The sequence below is a fragment of the Notechis scutatus genome, chromosome 1 (assembly GCF_049901735.1).
Source record: "Notechis scutatus isolate UNSWTSFEM ecotype Mainland chromosome 1, rNotScu1.2, whole genome shotgun sequence".
Classification (NCBI taxonomy): Eukaryota; Metazoa; Chordata; class Lepidosauria; order Squamata; family Elapidae; genus Notechis; species Notechis scutatus.
Window position 1 is genome coordinate 324,157,845 of NC_142009.1, and position 26,999 is coordinate 324,184,843.

Below are 26,999 nucleotides of genomic sequence, written 5' to 3' on the forward strand. Positions count from 1 at the left end.
AGGTGGGGAGGGGGAGTAGAATTCCTTAGCATCAGAGTGTGTTGATATACAAAATATTATGGTCATTTTGAAAAATCCTTTCTTAGTGAGCACCTAGAAACCAAGTGGAGCATACATGCCAAATTTCAAGTTTGTAGGCTTTACAGTTCTGGAGATTTTGTGATGATGTGTGAGTGGTAATTTTGCTTTTATATATATATATGGTATTTTGCTTTTATATATATAGATTAATGCTTTTAATGATATTCTCCAAGAATGCATCAACCCCCCTTTAAAGACTTGGGTTATCTATTCAGTCCATGAAAAGAACGTCGGACTGCAAAAAATGTAGTGGAAATGTCTTTCTTAGATTTATATATATTTAGACAGCTGCAAAAGTCAATCAACTTTGGTTTATTCATAGAATCATAGAAAAGAAAAGGGTCACTGAAGGTGGCTTTTAGTTCACTGTAGGAATCCAAAGGAAAAAAATTCTTGACAGATGGCTGTCCAGCTGCTGCTTGGAAAAAAATTCAGTGAAGAGACTTCAATGAAACACTATTTGTCTTGGTAACTGATTCTCCTCTCAACTGCATTCTCTAATTAGGATATTTTTCCCCAATAGTACCATTCAACCAAGAGCCATTTTGGTGTAAAATAGTGTAAAAGCATAAGGGCACAACCAGACAATGTTTTTTCAACCTTGGTAACTTTTAAGATGTGAGGACTTCAACTTCCAGAATTTCTCAGTCAGCATGGGAGTTGAAGTCCCTACATCTTAAAGTTGCCAAAGTTGAATAACACTGCTGAAGATTCATTTTAAGCAGAAAGCCATTTGTGGACTTGGGGTCAGGAAAAAAAGCAATGACAAACCAAGTCCAAACATATTGCCAAGGCTAATCCCAGCAGTTAACAGGAGTCAAGACTGACTCAAAGACACACACTATACATCACCTATTCAGCTGACAAGTGCTTTCACCTAAATTTAATAGCATTTTTTTTAAAGTAACACAATTATATCCCATCTCAGTCAACTTTTCAAAAAACTAAAAGCCAATCGTACATATGGCTTATTGTTTTGTGTGAGCTGAATCTCACTGTTTAGTGGGAAATTATTTCATAATGGGTGGGTGAAAACATTAACAACAGGTGTTTTAATAAAGAACATTTCAATATCTCTGTTAGAAATTGCCAATCTTTACAACCTTGATTTAAGACATATGTTTGCAAAAGTTGCAGTGTGAGAAGAACTGGATTCTAGTGTACTTTCCCTGGATGGAAGGGCCCCATTGATTTATCTCAGCATAACCTTTTAGGCAGATTTGTTGTTCTGGAGAAAAATAAGAGGGCCTGTTAAATATATCTTACTGTCTTGAGCTCTTAAATGAAAGTTTGGAAATAAACACATTTTACATTTAGTGCAAACACCTGAGAAGATCTTTGCCAGAGAAAAAGGATACATATACAGATTAAACATCAGGCAGTTTTTCCTGGAAAAAGTAGTCAAGCAGATCAATGGTATCTGGTAATTGTTTGCTTCAAAATATTTTTCAGACCATATACGCTAATAGTAACAGGAACTCAACCTTTGTTCTTGCTATGATATTGGCTGGGTTTCATTACATAGTTAGCTGACTCAGCTGCTTATTACAAGCACTGTAACTAAGATAAAGTACAGACAATTGTGACAAGTTTGATTTCTCTTAGGTTAGCTGAGCAATACAGCATATACTTTGCGTGCAAAAGGTCTACCTTATAAAGCTTGGTGGGGTTTAGAAAATATTTATCCAAAGCTTTAGAGAGATGCTGCCACTCTCTAAGGGTAACAATAATGAATAATTGTACTGATATTCTAACTTGGCAAGAATACAGCTGAATAGATCTAGGCTGCAAAAAGAACCAAGAACAATATGCTATTCATCTGAATTTTTGAAGCCTAGATCTGATAGTATGTGGATAAAGGCATTCCCATACATTTATTTTTTTTAATTTTTCTTATATGTATCCATGTATTCATAACTATGTTTTTACTTATACCTATTATCTTGTAAGCAACTGACAAATAAAAATAAATAAAATAAATAAAAATGGTATTAGACTAAAGGTTAACTACAACTCCCAAGGGACTTTGGTCTGGAAGTCATGGCCATTAATCGGTGCAGTTTAGCATGGACGATGTGCTGATGGAGCAGAACCTCTCCTATCCTTCTGTACTGAAGTGAAGGAGATTGAGAAAGAACGGGCACTATTAAAAAGCAAGGGAATAAGTGTGCTGTGCCACTCTAGCCTTGCAAACAATCTTCGTCTGTGGTTTTTCTTCCTAGCGCTGTGCCTCCGCCTCTTTCTGCCCGGAGTGGGTGGGGCCTGGGTGTGGTCACGCGATCTCCTCCAATGGGCGGGGTCTAGGCCCTGAGTGGGGCGGGTTTGCTGCTCGCTCCTTCAGTCAGTCGCCTCAAGTTGGTCGGGTAGAAGAGAGCGAAGGAAGCAAAGCCATGGAGAAGACCCGGCGGCCCGTAGTGGTGACTGGTAAGGGCGGGGGACAACAGGAAGGGGGAGGCTGTGAGGAGTGGGATCATTCCAAAGGGGGAGGGAAGTGGAAGGTTTGAGGGTTGAGGTTCGTCTTCCCCCCGCATTAAGTAACCCCCCAAAATAGTTCCCCTTTTCTTTTGGTCCCAGCATGAACCTGACATTCCTTGAACCTGCTGGTTCGGGGAGATGTATAGTGTAAAATACGCCCCTTCGAGTAATTTGTTCCTCCTTTATTATTCCTCAAACTTTCTCTTTTAAGCATATAACAGTGGGTTGTCCTGGTTTTGTTTGTTTGTTTGTTTGTTTGTTTTAAACTCTGGATCTGGTGTTTTCTGCTTGAAATATTTCCCCCTTCCCTCCTGAATGTTTCGTTCTCCGGATTATTGATACTCCGGATTAACTGGACCGAGCAATGCAATCTTCCTTAAAAACGGTCCCGTTTGATTTATCTACGAATGTACCCAGCCCATGACTTGCTCCCCTTGTTCCTCTTTCAGTGCCTGTCTCTCCCGTAAATCTTTTATTCTCTTTTAATTTTCCTTAGCCTTGCTAACTCTCCCTCTTGTAATAATGGCCCCAGAGACTGTTGCCAACTAGTGGGAAGCTTTTTGTCATGTTTGTTTATACTTTTTTTATTCATAATTCTTCATCTGTTTTCTACAAAAACTTGAGTTTATTGGAAATGAATGTTTGAGGGCGGATGAGCAAGGAGGCTCCTTAGCAAGTGGTTGATGAAGGGAGAGGAGAGGAGTAGTAGAAAGGATCCCTCTGTGTGTAAGATACACATAAAATGTGTGAGGATCTTTTGGTGCTAGTTCTCACTGCACAACCTCTGGTGTGACTTGTTTAGCAGAAGGTTAGGGGTTATTCTGATATAAAAAGTGTGTTGCCATCATTTCAAAGTGGTGCTACTACTTGTTGGTAATATGGTAAATATTGTCCCTCCTCCCAATGTTTTAAGGGGGAAATACCTGATTGTTCTCCTGGGAGAAAAATCCCATGAAATGTGAAGTACAGCACTCTGTGTGGACATTTGCCTGTGGGGGATCTGCATATTGGTTTTGTGTGACAGCTTTTCCCCCCTCCCCTTCTACCCCTCTCTGCTGTTGGACACCTTCCTTCTGTTCCCAAAAGACAAGTCTGATGGCAGCTGGTAAATCTGAAGTCATTCAAGAGGTCTTGAAGTCACATTCTCTCTCCCACCCACCCCCGCCCCCATGTGATTCCCTCTGGGTCCTGAGCTCCTAAATCAGTGTAGCCCCCAAACCACACCCTGGTAACAGTAGGATTACTTTCAAAGGAAGAGTGACTGCTTGAAGCTTGCTCAGAGCCCTGCAGTGGTTATTTGAAACAGCAAGTTGGGCTAGAGAGGAGGGGCGACATGAAGTTGCGGGAAGGAGAGGCCCATCTCTGAAAGGCTTGCGGGGCACAAAAGGGGGTTGCTATGAGTGGTGAACAGTCTTTTGACTGAAGGATGCAGCTCCACCTGCCCTGCCCATCAGTGGCTGGAGTTGTGGCAGTAGGGAGACGCCCTTGGGATTTACTGATACAGCCTTAGTTGGAGCTGAAAGAGTCCAGTGAACTCTTGGCAGGGGTGCCAGGCGATGATGTCTCCTTGCAGAGGCTGAGATGCGAGCTTTCTGGCAAGCCGCAGTTCATGCTCCATGGCATGCAGTAGCCACACACCTGTGGAATATAGGATGCAAAGCAGTTTTTTCCAGACCCGTTGTGTCCTTATCAGGATAAAATCTTCAAATAGTCTGACTGGTACCTATGTCGTTGGCATGCTCCGATGCATCAGCTCATGCCAAGTGCCCTGAATAACATGTGCATGTCCGTGTAGCTCCCTTCAGGATGAAGTTAATCCCATAAAAATCTGGCAGCTGGGAGCAGCTGGTTTCCTGCTAATTAGCCTTGGTGGCTTCTAGTAAGAAGGTGCCCAAAGGGATTCCAAAATACTCTATTGAATTCTTATCTGATAGCAACATCATTTGGTTAAGCAAGAAAGAAGGGAGCACAAAGGAGCCTTCTGCCTGGGGGGGGTGGGGGTTGAGGGGAGCAAGGGGGGCTTCTCTTCATTTCTTGGTGCCTTGTAGCCGGCACCTGTAGAATGTCCAGTTCCCTGGAATTATAGATGGCGTTTACAACTTTATATTTTCAAAAAGAGGAAAGAGTCTTGGAACATACCTTTTTAGAGAATTAAAAACTTTGATATCAGAACAGATGTACCCAGTTTGTCTTTAAGTGGTTTTCTCTGGTGAGTACAATCAGGCACAGAAACCTTGGTGAAAAACCTTTTTTCCCCTTCCTGACAACAAAGAATATGGAGAACGATATATAGTGGGCATGCTGGCAAAATACCGCCATTTGGGGAATGTCTTTGAGGGATTGGCATATATTGACGGATGTGACTGGGTCAAATAATAAGTCTGACTGAGTTCACATGTTGCACTAAATGGAATTAGTTTAACCATGGTATAATCAATGAACCACAATAGGTTTAATTTACACCACATGTTGAGCCATAAATTGTGCTTTACAAAACGCAGCGGCTGAGTTCACACAACGGCAGCAAAATGATTCAAACCACATTGCAGTATAGTATGTGCAACCCCTTTTCTCTAAATGTGTCTTGCTTTTGTCTTGAAATCTAATGTTAGAAATCTTGTTTTTAATTATTCGGTATCTCTTCGCTCTAACATTGATACAATCCAGATAAATTGCTTCTGGAATTTATACATGCTAGTTTCCATATATCATTGGGACATGAAGAACTTACTTATTTTTTGGTGTTTATTTGTAATAGTTTGTAATGGAAATAAGGCTTTGTGTCTTACATACCTGACTTAGAAACCGTGTTCAACTATGATGGATAAAAATGCTGTTGTTGGTAACCAAGAGTTTTGTGTGGTAAAGTAGGAAAAGTTTTTTTTTTTTACATGTAGGCATTTTTAATGCCTGTCCATTATTCTGATAGGCTATTTTTTCTTTTATTCTTCCACCTGGTGCTCTAGGAGCAATGGGGCAGCTATTCAAGCATAATACACACAGTCCTCAACTTATAACCACAATTGCTACCAAAATGTCTGTTGCTAAGCAAGGCAGCTGTTCAGTGAGTTGTGTCCCATTTTATAACATTTTGCTAGAGTTGATCAGTGAATCGCTGCAGTTGTTAAATAAATCTGGCTTTCCCCCTTTGACTCTGCTGTCTGAAACTGTCTGGGAAGATGACAAATGGTGATCACATGACCTTGGGTCAATGCAACTGTCATAAATATGTGCCAGTTGCCAAGCACCAGAATTTTGACCACATGACCATGGGGATGCTGCAGCAGTCGTAAGTTTGAAAACTGGTCCTAAAGTCGTTTTTGTTTTCAGTGATGTAACTTCGAACAGTGACTGAATGTCTGGAACATTTTTACCTTTACTTGGGGTAGAACATCTACAAATACCAGTTATGGCTTGCTGGTTAACAAAGTTATTCATTAAAAAGCCAAAGCATGCCATTCTTGCTTTGAGTTTCAGATACTGTATACCTATATTCTTTTGGAAATCTGCTTTTCCCCAAGAAAGTGCTTAGTGTGCAAAACCCGATATGGAAGACTTCACACCAGATAGATTTAAGGAAAGGTTTTGTTTTCTTTGACAAACTGCTGAGCAACAAATTCTCTGGGAGGTTAGAAATAGTTAATACAGAAATGCATCCTAGAGATATAAACTGGGTTTATACACTGTATTTGCTAACCATTGTTTGCTGAATTAACTAAAACATAAGCCCTGACTTATAAACTATGATGACAAACTGAATTATGTCTTAGTGCAACTGGAAACCTTGTCACTCTGTACCTCAGTTTTACATAGTTTGAAAATCTTTGAAGCGGAAATAGACTGACCTCTTGTAAATGCTGCCAATCTCTTGGGCTGGGAGTGTGATTGATCTTATTTTATTTATATTTATTAACTTTATATCCCATCCATCTCACTGTCCAAGGCAGAAGGACAGTGGGGAGAGAGATCAAAGCAAGAAAGTTGGGAAGGCAACGAAAGTGAGCAAGATAATTCACCTATGATATATGTGCAATACTTTGAAATAAATCCCATGGAGATTAGTGTATTTACTTCTGAGTAAGCATTCATAAGAGCGTGCAGAATGGATAACTGATCCAGCATAATATCAAGATATATTTATGCTTATGTGAAAAGTTATGCTGAGGACAATACATTCATTTTAATTTTATATTGCTCTTCCTCCCGAAGACATACAATATAAAGAAGTACAATATAGAACAATGCTGTATATTTATTGGACTTTAAAGAACCACAACATTTAAAAAAAAAATAGACTCTTCAGGTTGTGGAAGAAGAAAAAAAACTAATTTGGATCTTTGAGGGGAAATGTAATAAACATTCAAAAATATTTTTCAATCCATATCAGGTGACTTTGAACCATGATGTATAAGGAGCTGTGTGAGATCACAGCAAACTATTGATCTAATAATGGAGAATATTATAGTCCAGGGTTGGAAATACCTAGGTTTGGTAATGAAACGTTTGCAAGAAAACAACCAAGCATCAAAGACTCTGAAAACTATTGATCTGTTTGGGCCAAATCTGTATATACTATCTGGTTAACAGATCTCCATGATTTCAATTAGAGAAAATCACTTTGTTCTCCTTGAGCTATGTAAAGTCCTTTCCTTCTTGGAAGCTTCAGGCATCGATGCTTATATATTTCCTTAATTTGTAGAAATTCCCAAGATAGTTAGAGCTATGCCTGTTTTCTTAAGTTTCATTGAACAAAGTATCCATTATTTTTTAAGTACTGCAAGCATGCCCACCTGCCCAGGACCAAGGTTGGGTGTGTGTGGGTAAGTAGGTTTAAGGACAACACAGACCATGTAAGTCTGGTCTTCTGACTAAATTGATTAACCAGGAAAAGACAACTGCCTGTGAAATTAATTGGGCTAATAAATAAGTCTCTGTTCATGTGCACTTGTGTAATCTGAATTCCATCATGTTCTTGGCAAATCTCTGTAGCTGGTTCTAACTAACTTGTTATCAATCACATTTCAAACAGAGTAATGGAGAAAAGGTCTGGTTTTTTTTCAAACTTTTAAAATGGGTCTTTAGCAAAAGTCATGGGTCAAGGAACTGTGCATGTCCTATCTGGTTCGCCCGTCATAGTAAGCTGTGATTTGCTTAATTGTAATAAAATCCAATTGTGTGTATGAATTTTGTGACCAAGTTCATACAACACAAGCCAAAAGCAAATTAACAATCCCTTGCACTAGTATAGTACGTGAACTCAAAATAGTGAGAATTTCATGGCGGTGCAAAAGATGCAGGAAACTCATCTTCAAATCCTTAGAGAAAGTTCATTAGGTGCCTATTCTTTTTAACCTCCTTTAAAGTGTAGTTTGGAAGTTGGAAGAGAGAACCAATCCTGGTGAGAGAAAGGATGTACAATGACCTACGATAATTACATGGTGTATATTGATGTACATGATCTATAAAACGGCCAATTTAGACTGCTCGTTAGTGCCTAAAAACAAAATGCCATCATGGTAAAAAGAAATCTTTTTCTATGATTTCAGGGTTCGGTCCATTTGGGGAGTATTCTGTCAATGCCAGCTGGATCGCAGTTCAGGTAAAAGACATATTTTCAAATGCTTCAGTCATAATAGCATTACTTTTTAATAACTCATTTCTCCAACAATGGTCCATTAACTATTTAAGCTGGATTCCAAGGAGTGATCCTTCTTGACTTTAAAAAAAACAAACCATAAAGCCAGCCTTAAAGTTGAATTTGATTAGTGGTGACTGTATCCATTCGGTTTTCATGACAGAGTTATGGTTGTGCTTTGTCCTTGCCTCCTTCTGGCCTGTCGTCTTGACTTCACAGTTTGGAGTTTTTTCAGGAACTTGCTGACTCCTCTAGAGAGTAATACTGTAATGATTTCTAGGGGAATGTTTTCTGTCCTGTGTAATGATTATCTGCATACATGAAGATTCTTAACAGAAGTTAAGATTCTTTCAGTTACTTAAAATAATCCCAACCAAATTATTAACTAAAACTCATCAGCTAAAACACTTTAATGAGCCAGTGATTCCAAAGGGATAAATCAGCATTTCCTGTTTAGATCATATTTGCTGATAGCATTTTTGAAAAATGATGGCGGAATATTTGCAGAGGCTAAGGCATAGGCAGAGATGAATGAATGTTCTTGCAGATCAGTGTAGATCAGGTATATAGCTGAGGAATTCTGGGAGTTGAAGTCCACAAGTCTTAAAGTTGCCAAGTTTGGAGACCTCTGGTGTAGATGAAACTGACCAACTCCGTGCATGAATATGTGGTTTTCTTTGTCTCTGTTACACAACTGTGTAACATCCACCTCTGCCAGACAGACACCTGTTGTTGTCATGAAGATGATTTGTGCTCCTGATTGTATGTGCGTGTGTTGTGGGGAAGCGGAGGAGGTAAGGTTCAAAGTTCTTTCTTTGGAGACACTTGGCTACTCAACTAGCCACATTTGAACATCTGGCACAGCCAGCTGTTAACAGTTGGCTAAGAACTTTCCTGTAAGGTTGAAAGCGCCATTGATGTGAAACCGAATGATGTTGTTTTGTCAGGGTTACAAGGATCTGTTGAGAAAGCAGCTTCCCCAGGGGTTGCTCTGTGGGAAGACTGGGTACAGGAGCATGACTTTGATTGAACAGCAACTTAACAATTTGGGGTGGGTGGAGGAATGTAGTTTTGCCATGATCTGTCATAGAAAATTATGCCTGAACTCAGCAACCACATCTGTGCAAGAACAGCCCAGTAAACATAATTAGAATAGCAATAGAATTTAGACTTATATACCGCTTTATAGTGCTTTATAGCCCCCTCAAAGCGGTTTACAGAGTCAGCATCTTGCCCCCAGCAATTTGGGTCCTCATTTTACCCACCTCGGAAGGATGGAAGGCTGAGTCAAACTGGAGCCTGGTGGGATTTGAACTGCCAAATTTTAGGCAGCTGGCTGCAGAAGTAGCTTGCAGTACTGCACTCTAACCACTGCGCCACAGAGGTTCCTTATTGTTATTGCTCCTTAGAATGCTAATATCGGAACCCTGAAGTACAGGTAGTCCTCAACGTATGGCCACAATTGAGTCCAACATTTATGTTGCTAAGTGAGGAATTTGTTTTTGTCCCATTTTACAACTTTTCTCGTCCCCATTTGTTAAATGAATCATTGCAGTTCTTAAATTAGTAACACGGTTGTTAGGAGAATCTGGTTTTTCCCCATTGACTTTGCCGGTTAGAAGGTCGCAAAAGGGGATCACATGACCCGGGGATAACAGCAACCGTCATAAATGTGAGTCAGTTGTCAAGCATCTGAATGTAAATCACCACGGAGATTCTGCAACGGTCATAAGTGTAAAACATGGTCATCATCTATGTAAACCTCTTAGAGAGGGCTGTAAAGCACTATAAAGTGGTATATAAGTCTAAGTGCTATTGCTATCATTCACTTCTTTCAGTGCTGTGGTAACGTCTAATGGTCACTAAATGAACTGTTGTAAGTCGAGGACTACCTGTCCTTGAAGGTACCATAGATAATGCGCTGTCTTAATTGTCTTGGCGTCTAACTTCCTGGAAATTCATATATAATGTAGACTGTCAATGCTGCCAGTCTAAGCTATGCATGAATTGTTACTGTAGCCTGATGCTGGCCTTACCTTGAAGTTAAACAACTGAACTAGCTAGGATCCCATTACTAGATTTCATGTGCAGTCCAACACTGGGGGGGTTTTAGGAAGAGATTGGACAACCATTAGTCTTAAAATGGTATGGGGTTTCCTGCCGGAGCAGGGGGTTAGACTAGAAGACCTCCAAGGTCCCTTCCAACTCTGTTATCCTGTTGTTATTAATTTTGCGTAGTTCCTTCTTGGAAACGTTCTCAGTTGTCTCACTTTCCCAATACCCATTTCTTTCTGGGTGAATTCAGAGCATCTGTCAGATTTACAACTACACCAACTCGCCTCTATTCCAAGCTCTATTTTAAAGTTTTAAGATATTTTTCCTGAACCCCCCATCCCCAACACCTCCCCCCCGTCCCCAAAATGTCATCCTGCTGTACCTTTTTCTATCCTGGGTGTAAATCCTGTTCTCTTCTTTCCCAGGCTTGGTGTTCAAGAGGGGCAGGAGGGGCTTTTGTGCCATGCATTTCCTCCTGAAATTCTCTGCCAACATACATGATTATACCGGTAATAATCCCTCAAAATTTCCATGATCCTGCCATTAAAAAATGTGCGTTTGTGTGGTTGTGCCTCAACCAAAGAATAGACACACCAAACCATCTCGCTTGCCTTCAGTTTCCACTGCCTATCCTGCTACCTTCTGAAAGTCTCAGGAGGCATTGAATCATTCAATCCAGGATTTTTTTTTTGCAAATAGAGCAATAAAAGTAGGACTTTATATGCAGCGGAGATCTCCCAGCGTTAGCATTCTGTGCGCAGTGCTGTCCATAAGAATTAGGATAAATGGAGAATTTGGAAAGAATGGGCAAAAAATACAAATACAATGATTTAAATTAAAATGAATTAAATAAAATAGAAATAAGAAGCGTGAAAAGCGGGAGAAGTTATATAGAAGATATAGAATGGTAAATAAGATAGGTAATGGTATATAAGATGAGCACGAATTTAATTGAAGTCCATACAAAGGGAGGTAATCTGGGGCCAAACTACTTTCTTAAAAGAAGTTTTATATTTTTGTGTTTTGTGTGTTCATGTTTTGTTTGAGAATTAATAAAACCTCGGAGGAATGTTGGATGAGAATAACGGTAACCAAGTCAGAGAGAAATGTAGATGATGATTGTAAACTGGATAAATATAGAAAATAATAATAATGAAATTGAATACGAAAAGAGAAATAATGAGAAATTTGTTAAGAGATATCTATATGTCCATATTGAAATGGTGTAAAACAGAATTACGTTGTATAAAATAATATTTTACTTGACTTGTAAAATTAATAATGGAAAGAGGTTTTATGTATTTAATGGTCAATGATGGTTTGTTTGTCTTTAAAATCAATAAAATTTGTTTCCAAAAAAAAAAAAAAGAATTAGGAATTTGCATAGGGTGAGCTTTTTCCTTTTTTTTTTTCTGTTTAGTTTGATATGATATGTTAAATGTGATCCTCCCTGGAAAGACCATTTCAGCCTAGCTCACGGAGTGACCTAAGGAAGTATCTCTTCTCCTTCCTACCCCTGTCTGTTTGCCAGTCCCCTCCCCTTCTGGGTTTGGAGCTCTGGGAATACTCTCCTCAAGTGCTTTTAAATTAACCCCCCCACCCCCAAAACTCTAATCAATTGCTGCCAACTAATGGCAAGCCAGATGTCTGGCTTGCAGCTGTCTACGTTTGTGTCTGTACCTTGTTCTTTTTTTAAAGCAGCTAGTTGCGTTTGACATGGTCCTACACTGTCTCTAGGGTGGAGGTGAGTCTCAGTTGAGATCATCCTGGCTACCAGCATGGATTGTGAAAGAGAAGAGTGTCCATTGAATACTGGGACTTGGTGAACTGTGACTGGACTCACAACTTTGGAGCCCAAATTAGATGCCTTTTTTTTTATTACTGTACAGCACAAATGTGTGCTGGGTTTTTAATTGTGTACACTAAGTCAATAAATCTTTATTTTTCATATCCAGGGGAGAGGGGTTTTTTTGTATGTGTGTAGTCACACAGCCCTGTTCTTACATATATTTCCTTGGAAAGTAGTTTTTCAGGATTCAGGGCGACTTGCTATCTAGGGAAGTGTGTGTAGGATTGTTTGCCTTAGTTAATTGTAGGGGATTTTTTTTTTAAAGTGATTTGAATAGGTTTAAAAGTTGCCCGAACTTGCATAAGTGTGCTGATAATATAGATGTTATTCTTTGGAGCTTTACTTAATTACTTAAGATGACATTTTGGCAGGCATTTTTGTTGAAGAGTTCAGTGATTTTTCTTCTCCTGTTGACTAATCTGGGATGTATGACCAAATGCTTCCTTTTAAAATGATTTTTATTGTAGGTGCATTTGTAATGGTGCATCGCTCTGAAAATTTTGTGTATAAAGTACAGCGTAAAATAAATCTTAAAAGTTTGGAGGATTCTTCAAACTTCTTGGTTTCAGAGGCTTCCAGAGGAATCCCAGACCTATCTGTCTCTTAAGCCTTCGTATGAACCGAAGGTCACAAAATTCTTGTTTGCTGTATTTTGAAGGACACACAATTGTAGAGTTAAGGGAAGGTGCAGAAAATGGACAATCAGACCAGGCAGTTGATGTGTTGAAGGACAAGCTAGTGTGTGTGAAACTTTTCAGTTTAAAAAAATAAAAAAAAAAAAGGGGGGGGATGGTTGGTTTTTTGGGTGTGGGGGGGGGGGGGTTTTTAGGGGGGGGGGAGAGAAAATTGGGGTTTTGAGGCTATGTCGGGTGGTTTTTTTTTTTTTTTTAAATTTTATATTTTTTTATTTAATGGATGATTTTTTTTTTTTTTTTTTTTTTTTTTTTTATAAAATTTTATTATAACCTAAACTTAATTTTGAGGGCTCGAAAAAAATAGGGGCGGTAAAGCCATGATTGGTATAAAGAGATTGGTGGGAGGTAGAGCCCACCCCTGGTTTAGAATATTGTAATTCCTGACTATCAGAAGTTATCAGCTATGAAAAGTATATGTAGAGCCTCCATATTTAAAGAAGTGTACCTCAGATATGGATTTCCTGCTTTTAAGGCATGAGCTAGAAGACAGTGCCACATTCTTCCACGTTTCAGACCATCCCTAAGGGCTTGGAGTTTTGGTGCGGGGACCTTTTAGCTTCCTTTTTAAAGTGACAGCTGAGATTCTGATATGATAATGATAATTGAGATTCTGACATGGATAAGTGTGTTGTGCAAAGAGTAGGTGACATTGCAAAGTTAATTGGGTAAATTAATCATGGTCCTTCCAGAGATATCTTGCTGACCACGAGAAATCGTGTGCTGGATTAGGCATCTCCTTTCTTCTGGGTGAGAACTTCCTATGCTTTTTGGTGAGAATTGTGGAACACAGTATGTGCATCGTGTGTTGCTATTGCTGGCTGGGGCTCCATTCTGTCTTCCTCATTCCTGCCTGCATGACAGTAGGAGGAATGCTGAACATTTCTTCATATTTGTATTTCTTCTATGATTTTGGAAGACTTTATATCTTAAAATGACTGTCTAATTAATTGAGAGCATTTCCTTAATTCTTCCATTTTCTTCCCCCTCCCTTAACTGATTTGTGGTTGCAGTTCACTGCACATTTTCCTGGAAGTCAAGGCTACCTACTTCTGAGTAAACTTGTGAAGGATTGTTGGGTTTCCTTGAGTTTCTGCTCAATTTAAAAAGAAACTTCGACTCGTTCTTTCGTTCTTTTTTTTTTTTCTTCTTTCTCCCCTCCCAGCCTGCAGTTTCCCCTGAGCATGTTTGTGTGCAACAAACTGCACACAATTCTGTCCCCAGCCTGAAGAGGCCCAGACAAAAGAAAGGGAACAGCCTGCCTTTGAACGCATGCAACTAAAGCATTGTGCCTTGTGGCAGACAAGACTTCATGGAGCTGAGTGGACACAAAGACCTGTGTCTGAGTTTCTGAGTTCCAGACAGTGTGATCTGCATTTTAATAGACAAAAAAATCAATTAAACAATCTTTGTAAATCCTCCCCGGTTTGAGGAAGGCTAAGCGGACTTGGTTTATTGCGTCTTGGGCATTATCCTGCATCCTAAAGCTTTAAAGGAAGAAGAAGGGGGAAAAGAAAGAAACCTCTTCCCCCCAATTCCTTTCTCTTGTCGAAGGATTTCTTTGCCACTGAATACATGTCCCGGACTGTCCGACTTGGAAATGCTCCAGGGGACATGGAGAGTGGGTGGATGATGGAAACAAAAAAAAAAATACACGGCCGAATCTTCAACAAAGCCAAAGAGGAATGGGCCTGCAAATATTAAGCAAAGTTATTTTCACGTGGCTTAAAAATATAGCGGTTTTGAGTCGAACGCGATCTCTCCCGCTGGAAACAAAAACCCGTTTGAGCGCCTGTCCACACCGCCTGCACAGACACACAGATGCTGATAAAAGGGACGGTTTTTCCAAACTTGAAATGCTTGTATCCCCGCTCTTCTGGGGCTATTTGCTGTTTTGGAGAACTTGCTTTCCAAGTTGCTTTTTTTTTTTTTTTTTTAAAGTGGGGGGTAACTTTGATTTCCTGCCTGCCTCCAGCAGGTTGCTTAGAGGCCCAGGTGTGCCCTCTAGACTGTGAAGTTAATTGGCTCCTGTCGCCTTTTATTCAATCCCCCCTCTCCAGGCTGCCGAGGAGTGAGGTCAGAGCGCGTCCCGACATCCGCACGGACAATTGCTGTCAGAGTGTCTAGACAGGCCAGATAAGGATATTAGAAACTCACAAAGCAGCCCATTGTGGAGGGCCAGGGAATCGGTCACACACGTTCAGTTTTACTGTTTGTCAGGTACACAAGGCAACAGATAATAAGTTTGTCTGACTGGAGGAGGGATTTGTGGTACGTTTCTCCCCTCCCCCTTTATAACTGAGTATAATTCCTATAGAGAGAGAGAGAGAGAGAGAGAGAGAGAGAGAGAGAATGTATAATATGTAGAGTTGCGCATCTATTGCAATATTTTTTTCACAGAGAGAGAAAAAGTAAACTTTTCTTTTTAAAACGCCTTCAGACTTATTGGTGTGCTGATGTTTAATGTACAGCTGCTTTCAAATGAAAGTTTTTTAAAAATACTTTTTTTAAGCTTTGATGGTTGAAGTATAGCTACTTCAAAGGAAAGTGTTTCATTTTAAATATATACTTTTGGACTTCTTAGATTGCCCCCTGACCATCCTACCCACCCCACTGGGAAGATATTTCAGAGGAGCAAGATTACGTAGTTGCTCCTTGTTCAGGTTATGCTTCATTGTCATACCACAATCAATGTTTTGAAATGTAAGAAGGTGACAGATCTGAAATAAAATAATTGTTGAGCTAATCCATTACCCTGGTTTGCAGTTGATTGGTGGCACTGGCCAGGTGGAATCAGACAAAAATCTCTCTTGTCAGAAATACCCCTCTCTCTCTGTCACTCATTTGCTACATGGTCAGTTACCTGTATGACCTATTTTGTCTCCAAAGCATCATCTCTTGATTATTAACTTATAAGTACCCCAGGAATATATTTTTGTAAGAAGTTGCATTTGTCCCTTGTGGAAATTGTATCTGCTTGATAGGCTAAACCATTCATCTTTCTGAAAAACTATTCCACTGATTGTTTTTGTTTTGTTTTGTTTTGCTCTTCTGTGTCAATCGTATTTTTAACACTTTTCCTCTGTACCAGTTACAAGTGTGGCTTCACTGAGGCACAGGGGAAAAGTAAGTGATTTTTCAATGTTTTTTTTAGACCTCAGTTGTCAGATTTAATAAGGAAGGGAAGACTCTGGTCCTGTGATGGCGAACCTATGGCACGCGTGCCAGAAGTCACACGCAGAGCCACTTCTGCCGGCATGCTCTCACCCGGAAGAGCCCCATTGTGCATGCGCATTCCCGGTTGCCTGGAAGAGCCCCATTGCGCATGCGCATTCCCGGTTGTCCAGAAGAGCCCCATTGCGCATGCCATTCCGGTGCCTGGAAGAGCCCCATTGCGCATGCGCATTCCCGGTTGTCCGGAAGCCCCATTGCGATGCGCATTCCTGGTTGTCCAGAAGAGCCCCTGCGCATGCACATTCCCGGTTGCCGGAAGAGCCCCATTGTGCATGCGCATTCCCGGTTGCCTGGAAGAGCCGCATTGTGGATGTGCATTCCCGGTTGTCCAGAAGAGCCCCATTGCACATGCACATTCCCAGTTGCCCGGAAGAGCCCCATTGCGCATGCGCATTCCCGGTTGTCCGGAAGAGCCCCATTGCGCATGCGCATTCCTGGTTGTCCAGAAGAGGCCCATTGCGCATGCGCATTCCCGGTTGTCCGGAAGAGCCCCATTGCGCATGCGCATTCCCGGTTGCCTGGAAGAGCCGCATTGTGGATGTGCATTCCCGGTTGTCCAGAAGAGCCCCATTGCACATGCACATTCCCAGTTGCCCGGAAGAGCCCCATTGCGCATGCGCATTCCCAGTTGCCTGGAAGACCCCCATTGCGCATGCGCATTCCCGGTTGTCCGGAAGAGCCCCATTGCGCATGTGCATTCCCGGTTGTCCGGAAGAGCCCCATTGCGCATGCGCATTCCCAGTTGTCCGGAAGAGCCCCATTGCGCATGTGCATTCCCGGTTGTCTGGAAGAGGCCCATTGCGCATGTGCATTCCCGGTTGCCCGGAAGAGCCCCATTGCGCATGCGCATTCCCGGTTGTCTGGAAGAGCCCCATTGCGCATGTGCATTCCCGGTTGTCTGGAAGAGCCCCATTGCGCATGTGCATTCCCAGTTGCCCGGAAGAGCCCCATTACGCATGTGCATTCCCGGTTGTCTGGAAGAGCCCCATTGCATGCGCATTCCCAGTTGCCCGGAAGAGCCCCATTGCGCATGCATTCCGGTTTCCTGGAAGAGCCCCATTGCGCATGCGCATTCCCAGTTGCCGGAAGAGCCCCATTGCGCATGTGCATTCCCAGTTGCCCGGAAGAGCCCCATTGCGCATGTGTGCATGCAACACGCCCGACAGCTGATTGTCAAGTATCTGGCGTGCATGCACAGAGATGCGCAAGGGCGCAGGGGGGTGTGCATGCGTAGGGGGCATAGAGGGCCGCACGCATTGTCTTCTGGGTGCTGGCATGCGAGCGCGCACACATACACAATTTTCAGCAGAAGGAGCCCCAAAAAGGTTAGCCACCCCTGTTCTAGTCCTTGTGGCTGAGATATGAGACTGAATACACATATAAGCGAAGCTTGGTAGGATTACAGAAAACAGAAAAATATCGGAGCTTGACTTCCAGCTGTCAGAGACAATCTGTATGTATCTATTTACTTTGTGGCAACATGGTATGTAATTAGCTAAAATAGAATTACCAGCTGTAACATGAGCAGCCAGTACGAGTTATTTATATAAATCATGGGAAGACTTAGCATGGTTTGGAACAGGGGTGTCGAACTCAAGGCCCGCGTGGATCTGGCCCGTGGGGTACTTAGATCTGATCCACAGGGCCACCCTGGAAACAGTGAAGGACTGGCCCACGATGCCTCTGCCCGCGAAAATGGAGCTTGGGAGGTCAAACACAATCCTGACGCGGCCCTCAATGAAATCGAGTTTGACAGCCCTGGTTTGGAAGATAGCAATAGGAACCGATGCATGGGAATTAACACTAATTTTAGTTTATGTTCTTGCTGCTTTGCTCCATGTCAACATCCTCTGTGCGGGCACCTGATCTTGGACTCTTAGGTCTCTTCGAGTGCATTTCACACCTGCCTTTTGCAATAGGCGAGATTTCCAGGGTAGGAGGTAAATTTCAGCGGTATCTCTTGAAAATGTAACAAGTCCTGGAATCATGCTGGAGTTGAGAGAATGCCCAGTTAATGGGACTGGGGTGATGCACCCAGCTCTAGTTTGCAAGAAAGGTAGATAACTCCCACACAAAGGTTTTGAAGCTGGTGAAAACAGTTTGTTTAGGTTTGGTTTCTCTCCCCCTCTCCCTATGAGCTTCAAAGGGAAATCAGAAGTGAGGACTGCCTCGAGGGCTTCCCCCCCACCCACCTCCCTTGTATACAGATTGCTAGTGTGTTATGTCTAGTACTTTCTACTTTCAGATGAAATGTCTGTGCTGCAATTTGAGACATCAAGAATCGAATCTTGGAGCATTTACTTTCAAAGGGCCGACTCTGCCTGGTGCTTCACCAGGATCATTTCCCTCCTTCATCTCTCCTGCTTCTATCACGGTGTTTGAACGGTTGCCTTCCAGCCCCTGCCTTTGCTAATGAATCCCAAGCATTTCAGACATGGATCAATAATGATGCACTGTTAAGACCCAGAATTGCCTTTGGAGCATTGGCTCAGCCATGTGATTTATTATTGTTGCTTCTGGAACTTGCCTGCTTGAGACACCCCCTGCCTCTCCTGCCTCCAGTAGCTGGTAACCCTGTTTTTCTAGGGGTCTCTACTTAAAAAAGAAGAAGAAATCAAATGTTCACATTTTGATTTTTTTAAAAAAAAGAAGAATGTGTTTTTCAAGTAAACCAATTTAAAACTCACTTTTGTGCAAATCCTAGCTTTCCCTCCAGACATACTGTGTTCTTCAGTCAAAAGAAGAAGAAAAAAGAACAGTACACATTATAAGGACTAGGGTGAAAAGAAAGGAAAGAACTAAGACAGCGGTAACTTAAAAGTAACCCAGCTGTGTCAGACGAAAGAGGCTCATCTAGTCCACTTCTGATGTCCAGAAGGAGCTTCAAAGCCCTGAATTGTTCAATTTATCTTGTTTGAACAGTGCACTGAACTTGTCCTCTACCACAAATATGTTGCATTGTGAATTTCATGCTCTGGTTCTTTGTATTCCACATATCCAATTTGCTTTTCTAAACTCAATGTTTAGGATCGAGTACTGAATTTCCAGTTCTGGAATATTGTACGAACCTTTAAATGTCCTGAGCTGCATCTGAAAATTGCTATTTAAGCCAAGAAACATTATATGTTTCATTATATGGAGAACAATCCTGCTTGTGTATGACCTGTTTCCCCGAAAATACGACCTACTCTGAAAGTAAGTCCTAGCTTGATTTTACACATGTGCCCAATATAAGCCCTATCCCCAAAATAAGCCCTAATTAAGATCCTGCCCACTCCAGAGTGGATGGGTAAAAATTAAGGTGGGGATGGGAGTGGTGGAGATGCCCTACTACTTACCTTTGGACAGTTGTAGCCAGGCCTCACACACCCTGACACCTGCCTTGCCGGCCCATTTCTTCTGCAGCCCGCAAGGCTTTCCTGAAGGCCTCTGTAGCTGATAACAAAACTCTGGATCGATCTGGAGTTCTGTTATCTGCTGCAGAAGCCTCCAGGAAAGCCTTGCCGGCCGCAGAAGAAGAAGTTCCTGAAGGCCTCTGATAAGCAACGCCGGGGCGACACACGCAAGTGAGGTTAGTCAGTGGATGACATCCCCCGAAAATTAGACCTGGTGGCTTTTTTTATGTATGTATGGTATGTATGTATGTATGTATGTATGTATATATATGACGGTCTTATTTTCAGGGAAACATGGTAGATGTATCTAATTTTATTTAAAACCCATATTAAAACAATATTTGCAGCCCTGCTTACCTTTTAGAAGGACAACCTGAGGGATCCTTGGTCCTCTGAGCCTGCTTGTTTCCTTTCATTACCCAACCTAGGTAATTCACTGATGATGTTATCTAGTTTGGTAATGAAACGTCTGCAAGAAAACAACTCCGCACCAAGGACCCCCATTTCAGTCCTGAGTTACTCTCCTTTATCGGAACCACCCAACTTGAGATGTGATGGTCAAGCATAATCTTTGGACCCTGAAAAGATGCACAAAAGATGGGGTTCAAGTATCCTTAGACAATTCAGGGAGGACCATTAGGGAAGATTTAAAGAGTTGTAAAACCTAACAAAAGAATAGTTGGTATACAGAAAATCCTGATTTTAGTTCCAACAACCTGCCATTAACCCAGCAATTGAGAAGGTTTGGGTAGCAGGAAATGGAGAAGAATTATCTCTTCTTGGATAATCAAAATAGGCAGTGTTGGGTGAAATCCTCAAATGGTCTGATTTTTAGTAAGGCAGTTTTTGTTCTGTTTTATTTGTAGTTTCTTCCCAACTTACTGCTTGGATCCCAGCTGTTCTTATCTATTGTCACCCAAGCATATAATCCCTGGTTTTATAGAAGAATCCGTTTAGAACAGAGGAAGTCTCAAATTAGAAAAGGATGAACTTGAAATGCAAAAAGTTAAGAAATTTGTTTTTTCTTCCTGGGAACTTGCTTAGTTTTTCCTATGGAAAACATTGGAAGAAAACTGAAAAGCAGCAAATCTATTTTACATGAAACAAAGTCACATTTAAGAATAATGCAGTTTAATGTTTGCAGTGTTAAATGTTAACTTGGTATCCAGGTGCTATACATCACTAGTTCTTAATAGTGCACTAATGAGAATAAAGTTCTTTAATAATGTATTTCTTTTTGCTTATCATTTCTGTTTTCAATTTTTTTCCTTACATCATAGATGGGCAAAATGAACACTTTTAGCATTTTGACAGAGCATCTATCTCTCATTTTGGCCATATTAACAATTCTGGGAGTAGAAAACCAAGGCATATTTTTATTTTTAACAATGCAACAGTGATTCACAGGGAGAAAACTGCCCTCAAAAAGCTTTGAATAAACATAATGTTCCTTATCAGAAAAATATTTAAATACTTTAAAAGAAAAATAAAACTGCTTTGTGAATTTAATAATTGAAAGTCTGTGGAGATTATCATACAGACAGATTTTAACCATAGTTTCAATTGGGAAAATGTGACCACCCTAGAGCAAACCAAGTCCAAAAACGGTAGGGAATTTCTAGAACAGGGGTGTCAAACTCAAGGCCCATGGGCTGGATCCAGCCCTCAGGGTGCTTAGATGTGGCCTACGGGGCCACCCTGGAAACAGCAAAGGGCCTTCAGTGCCTCTGCCAGAGAAAATGGAGCTCAACATCACTCATTGAGGTTCTCTTTTCGGCTGTGACGGCCTCCTGCAGCCCTCTGCCAGCAAAAATGGAGCCCAGGGAAGCCATTGCAGCCGAAAACAAGCCTTGATGAGTGATGTTGAGTGGGCCATGCCCACTCTGGCCACACCTACCCCAGCCATGCCCCCCTCCCCCTCCCAAAGTCTGATGGGGCCCTCAGTGAAATCAAGTTTATATGTTAACATCTATGCCAGTGGTGGCTAATCTTTTTGGCTCCTGTGCCAAAAATAGTGCATGCACTTGCATGCTCGCTCTCGTGTGCCAGAACCCAGAAGGCAATGCGCGCAGCCCCCCACATCCCCTATGCATGCGTGCGCAATCCCCACCCACCACCGCCCCTTACCTGCACTGTGCCTCACAGCTGATTTTTGGCCGGTTTGAAGCCTTTTTCGGCCTCCCAGAGGCTTGAGGAAGGCTTCTACAAGCTTTGTAGGCCAAAATCCAGCCCCATTTTGTCACTTCCGGTATTTTCGGAAAAGCCTTTGGGAGGCCGAAAAAGGCCTCAAACCGCCCAAAAATCAGCTGTGAGGCGTGCACATGCGCAGTGAGGTAAGTTTGCCAGCAGCTTGCGTGCCAGCACAAATGTCTCTGCATGGCACCTGTGCAAAAGAGACTATCACCCAGCCCAAAAGGGAACGGAAAGACCCAAGCACCTCCACCAGCAGTCAGCGTAGTTTAACTCCAAGATTAACATGAAAACCAACCATCAAGTAAACAATGCCCCAATCAAGAAACTGCCAAAGAAGCCAACAGTACACAGCCCGAACAAAGAACCACCCCCACCAACACAGGCAAGTCACCAGAATATAAATTGATAGAAAGCTGCATTCCTTATCAGCACTGATGATGTTACCTAGTTTGGGGAATGAAATGTCTTGCAAAAAAAACAAGGAAGCTCAGAGAGCACTAAGGACCCCACATAGAGATTCTCAGTCATCCAGGTTGTGATTGTCCCAAAGGAGCTTTTTCAAAAGGCAACTGGACGTTCTTGTTTTTCCTTGAAGACGTTTCACTTCTCATCCAAGAAGCTTCTTTGGTTCTGACTGAATGGTGGAGAATGGAAGGATTTATGCTCCTTGCAGTTATCTGGTCGTTAGCACTCTCTCTGAGAATCGTCGTGCTTTGCTGGACCTTGAGGTTCCTAACCACTTTGCCCCCCGATCAGCCTTTCTGTGTCTTCTAGATCTGTTCCGGTTTTAAAATCTCCACTGTGTTGAGTTTGAAGTCTGAACAACTTTGTCCTTAAGTCCACCTGGTGTTCTTGGCAGCAGTCCAGAAATGGTTTGCCATTGTCATGCTGGAATTCATAATATTTTTCAATTTCCCAATCTAGCCTTCAGCGCTGATTCAGCACTGATGTTTCTCATCGTCTTCCATCCACATATGTGCTTTGGAGACCGCAAGTCTGAGACTCTGCATCAGAAGTGGGCAACTGTGACCCCTTTATGACCTCGGACTTCAACTCCAAGAATTCCTGAGCCATTAGCTGAAACCTCCTATTTCAGGAATTCTGGAAGTTGAAGTCCACAGGGTGTAAAGGGACCATAGTTGCTCACCCTTGTTTTGGAACAAAGATAACAAACAGAATTCTGGGAGTTGTAGTCCAAGCAAATCCAGATTGCCAGATGAATGAGAGGAAAGGCTGCCTTGCACCACTGACCAGATGTTGCAAAATTATTGTTTTTTAAATCCTTAATTCATCAGGTCTGGCAATTCTGGGTCGATAGTTTCTCTCTCACTCCATTTTTATACTTACGTGTTGTTTCCCTTTCCTGAAATAGTTTTTAACTAGACACCCTTATTAAAAATATAAGTGAATCCTGTGTGGTATATTTACTTCCATTCCCAGGGAAATCTATGGAGAACTCATGAGGTGCGAGGTTTGGAGTAGTTCTGTGGGTGTGAAAATAACTCAAAATGTTTTGGAATTTCTCTGCTTCCTGCCCTGCACGCACAGTCTTTTATGATGCGTTTTAAATCTTGTCGAAAGTTCAGGCAGAGCATTGCTTTGGCAGGCTGGAGATAGGAAAAAGTGGGTTGTAGGTTGCTTCCCATTGAGCTGATTAGACAAGTGTTTTGCATTAGATACTGAGGCTGCTCATGCTGCAGCCACGCTAGTTATCCTGGATACTTCCAGCTGCCTTGAAAAAGAAAGTTAAGACTTTGTCAGGAATTGGCCATCTGCAAAGATGTTGATGAGTCTTAACTTTGGCTGGTCTTCCACCTTCCTTCTCCATGATCCTCTTCTGGAAAACTGGAAATACTAGATGCAACAACAGGTGCTGTGTCTGAAAAAGTTGTGCGCATACAGAATCCAAGACTCTGTAGAAATGAGAAGTAGAAGGCCAATGGGAGAGATATCCACGTTTTCCAACCTGTTATAGCTGAGGAATCTGGGAGTTGTGGTCTCAGAGGGCACTTCCTCTTGAGGAAGATGACTTCAGTGTTCTTTAAAAAACCTTTCCTGGGTCTGGGATACCATAGGTTATTTGAGTTATTTATATTCTAGTAAACATAATAGATAGAGGCGCAATGGCTCAGTGGTTAAAGATGCTGAGCTTGTCAGCTGGAAAACTGACAGTCCGGGTTGGAGACCTGAGTGCCGTAGGTTGGGCTGAGCTCCCATTCCTTGCCTCAGCTTCTGCCCATCTAGCAGTTCGAAAGCATGAGAATGTGAGTAGATAAATAGGTACCACTTCAGTGGAAAGGCAGCAGCATTCTGTGTGCCTTGGTGTATAATCATGCTGGCTACATGACCACGGAAGTGTCTTCAGACAATGCTGGCTCCCTCAGCTAAGAAAAAGAGATGAGCATGCCCCCTGGGCAGGAGAAACCTGTACCTTAAACACAACAAAATATAAGTTATCTGAGGCAGTGGTCTCCAAACTTTGCAGCTAGGTGGCCCAGAGCGGGGAGGAGAGGGGAACTGGGCCATCTGAGCGGTGGGCCAGTACGCACACACGGAGCTTGACATATGCAAGCGGCGGACTGGTACACATGCAGCTCAACATGCGTGCCAGCCCACCGCTTCCAGGGTCCAGTTCCAAATAGGCCATGGCCCAGTAGTGGGCTGCGGCCCAGGGGTTGGGGACCCCTGATCTGAGGGACTGCCTCTCTCTGATTACAGATCCAGCATGTGTCAGCTTTGGAAGCCATATTAGCACCAGCCACTTCCACACTGCCACATTCTTGAGCCTGGGAAAATGGGAGGGGGGGGGATTTCTTGGAGGGTATGTGGTTAGACACAATAGCATTCTTCTAAGTCAAAGTCATGTTATTTCTGCACCTGGTGGACGGATGGTGATTGGGGCATGTGATGCGATGATGGGTACAGGGGGTGGATTTGTAATTTTTTACTTATTGCAAGGAAACCTGGAACTTTCAGATTCAGGATTTCCCAGATGTGCCAGTTTACTACTCTTAATAAAAAGGACATTGGAGAGGATGTCTGGGAGTTATTTGTTGGAGTGGAGGTTTTCTGGAATGTTGACAGCATGCTGCAAAGAGGCATGCTATGGGTCCCATGTCTCAGGGAATTACTCTAGAGCAGTGGGCTGGATCTGGCCTGCAGGGGCTGCACTGAAAATAGCGAAGGACCGGCCCGCGGTGCCTCTGCCAGTGAAAATGGAGCTCAGGAGGGCCACATGTGGCCCTCCCGAGCTCCGTTTTTTCTGGCAGTGTCTTATAGCAGGGGTCCCCAACCGCCAGTCCATGGACTGATACCAGTCCGCGGAACAAGTCTTACCGGGCCGCTGGTTGCTGGGCGCCGCCATCTTTTTGGTAAAAAGTGCTTCCGGTGAGCTTTTCCGGTAGAAAGCTCACCGGAAGCACTTTTTCATCAAAAAGATGGCGGCGCTGCGCTGTGAGCTTTTCCGGGTAGAAAGCCATTTCACCCGAAAAGCTCACCGAGGAGCTATGCCATCATTTTTTGACGAAAAGTGCTTCCGTGAGGTCACCGGAAGCACTTTTTCGTCAAAAAAGATGGCGGCGCCCAGTTGATGCCGGTACCGGTCGCGGCGCCCAGCTGATACCAGTACCGGGCCGTGGCGTCAAAAAGGTTGGGGATCCCTGTCTTATAGGACGCCATCTTAGCCAAAAATGGAGCTTGGGAGCTCATTTTCACAGGCAGAGCACTCGGACCACCACTGGCACCCTGACATGAGTGACATCGAGCTGGCCACACCCACCTGATTCCCCAAAGGTCAAACACAACCCTGATGCTGCCCTCAAATGAAACCGAGTTTGACACTCCTGCTCTAGAGTAGAGCCTGAGGGGCTGGGCCTCTTCTGCTGTTGCACCTGCCTTAAGGGATATTCTCCCTGAAGTGAAGGTCACTCCATCTCAATCTTCCCGAGGTCCTTCCAGACCTGGCTATGTCACAGGCCGGGGAGGGGAGGGGTGTCCCAGGGTACCGATGAGATTTTGAGGTGTCTCCCTTGCTAATCTAAAAACTGTTGTGTGCCTCACGCTTTTAAACCTCTTTAATACTGACCTTTTTTTTTTTTTTTGACATGTATGTTTTATTTCTTTGTTGTAACAATAACTTCTTGTGAGATAGGCAGCCATGTAAATTTGAAATATAAATAAACAAAACCTTAAACATTTTGAAATAAAGTGTAAGGGGGGAAAAAAACCACAATTTTTCCTAAAATGGTGATCCAGAGCTGCCTTTTCTAGCCTGAAGATATTCCGAAGTGCTGGAATAGAATTTCCAGCTAGTTCTAAGATTTATACTCTCGTAGCTTAGTTCCAACCCCTGAGAGTTGTATTTGATTGTGGTGAGATAATCAAAATCGATACATTCTGGAAGTTACATTGCAGCAGGAGAGCCATGTTCGTCTCTGGTACAAATAGTCCTTAGGATTGTAATTATAAAGCAGATCATCACATGACTACCCCCAATTTTACTAACTTTTTTGTGGTGTTTGTTAAGTGAATTCGGCAGTCATAAAGCAAACTTAGCAATCATTACACAAATCCATTATTTGCTATAGGGAGGGGTTGGGGTTGTTGTTGTTTTTTTGTTGCCAGAAACTGGAAGTAAACACCAATTTCTGCCAAACGTCGTAAATCATGATTGCATGACCACCTGGTTTACATGCGGCAAACCACCATAAACGCGGGCTGGTTACTAAGCACCCAAAACATGGTTACATGACTACGGAGGGGGAGGAGGCAGACATTGGAATTTCAAAACTGAGTTATAAGTCCCATTTTCATTGGTCATAAGTAGGGGACTACGTGTAGCGACCAAGATGAAAGCTGATGCCTTTTAATGCAATAGCCACAAAAGGTGTGCTTCATTTTCTGGAACTTGTAGTTCTTATTGTGACAAGACTTAAACAGTGTTCCCTTGCTCATAGAATTAAAAATGAAGGCAAGCGAATCTTTTCACCAACTCTGAAGCCCATAAGCAGCAGCAGCAGCAGCAGCAACAGCGTTCCTTGCTCTGGTCTTCTAAGGTAGACTGCCTCTGAATATAGCTTCCCTCTAGTTTTCATGGTTAATGGCTGCTAATATACCAAAGTGGTCCCCCAGGCTACTTATTCTCTTTCAGCTCTTGTCAACCAGATGCCTCTAGAATTAGTGATTTTTCCCCAAAATCAATAGAAGATTCAGAGCTCATTAGATTAGGCTTTTTTTGCAAGAGAAGGGGAAGTTTAACCCTTTCCACTGCCCCCAAACTGCTTTCTCATTTATTTTTCCCACTTGCCCTCCAAACTATAAAATCTCTTTTTTTAATCACCCATCCCTAAGTCTCTAGCTATTAATGTGGCCTCCAGTTTTAAGAGCTGAGC

The 26,999-nt window shown here is 42.4% G+C and overlaps 1 protein-coding gene across 1 annotated transcript in view; it reads left to right on the forward strand.

Moving 5' to 3' along the window:
- Positions 1 to 2,374: 2,374 nt before the first annotated feature.
- PGPEP1 (pyroglutamyl-peptidase I) overlaps positions 2,375 to 26,999 on the forward strand; it is a 35,297-nt gene continuing 10,672 nt past the window's right edge. Inside the window, exons 1-3 of the mRNA XM_087952560.1 lie at positions 2,375 to 2,505; positions 8,103 to 8,155; positions 18,900 to 18,909. Coding sequence (XP_087808686.1) covers positions 2,472 to 2,505; positions 8,103 to 8,155; positions 18,900 to 18,909 — 97 coding nt within the window. The 5' untranslated portion in view covers positions 2,375 to 2,471. The remainder of the gene's footprint in view (positions 2,506 to 8,102; positions 8,156 to 18,899; positions 18,910 to 26,999) is intronic.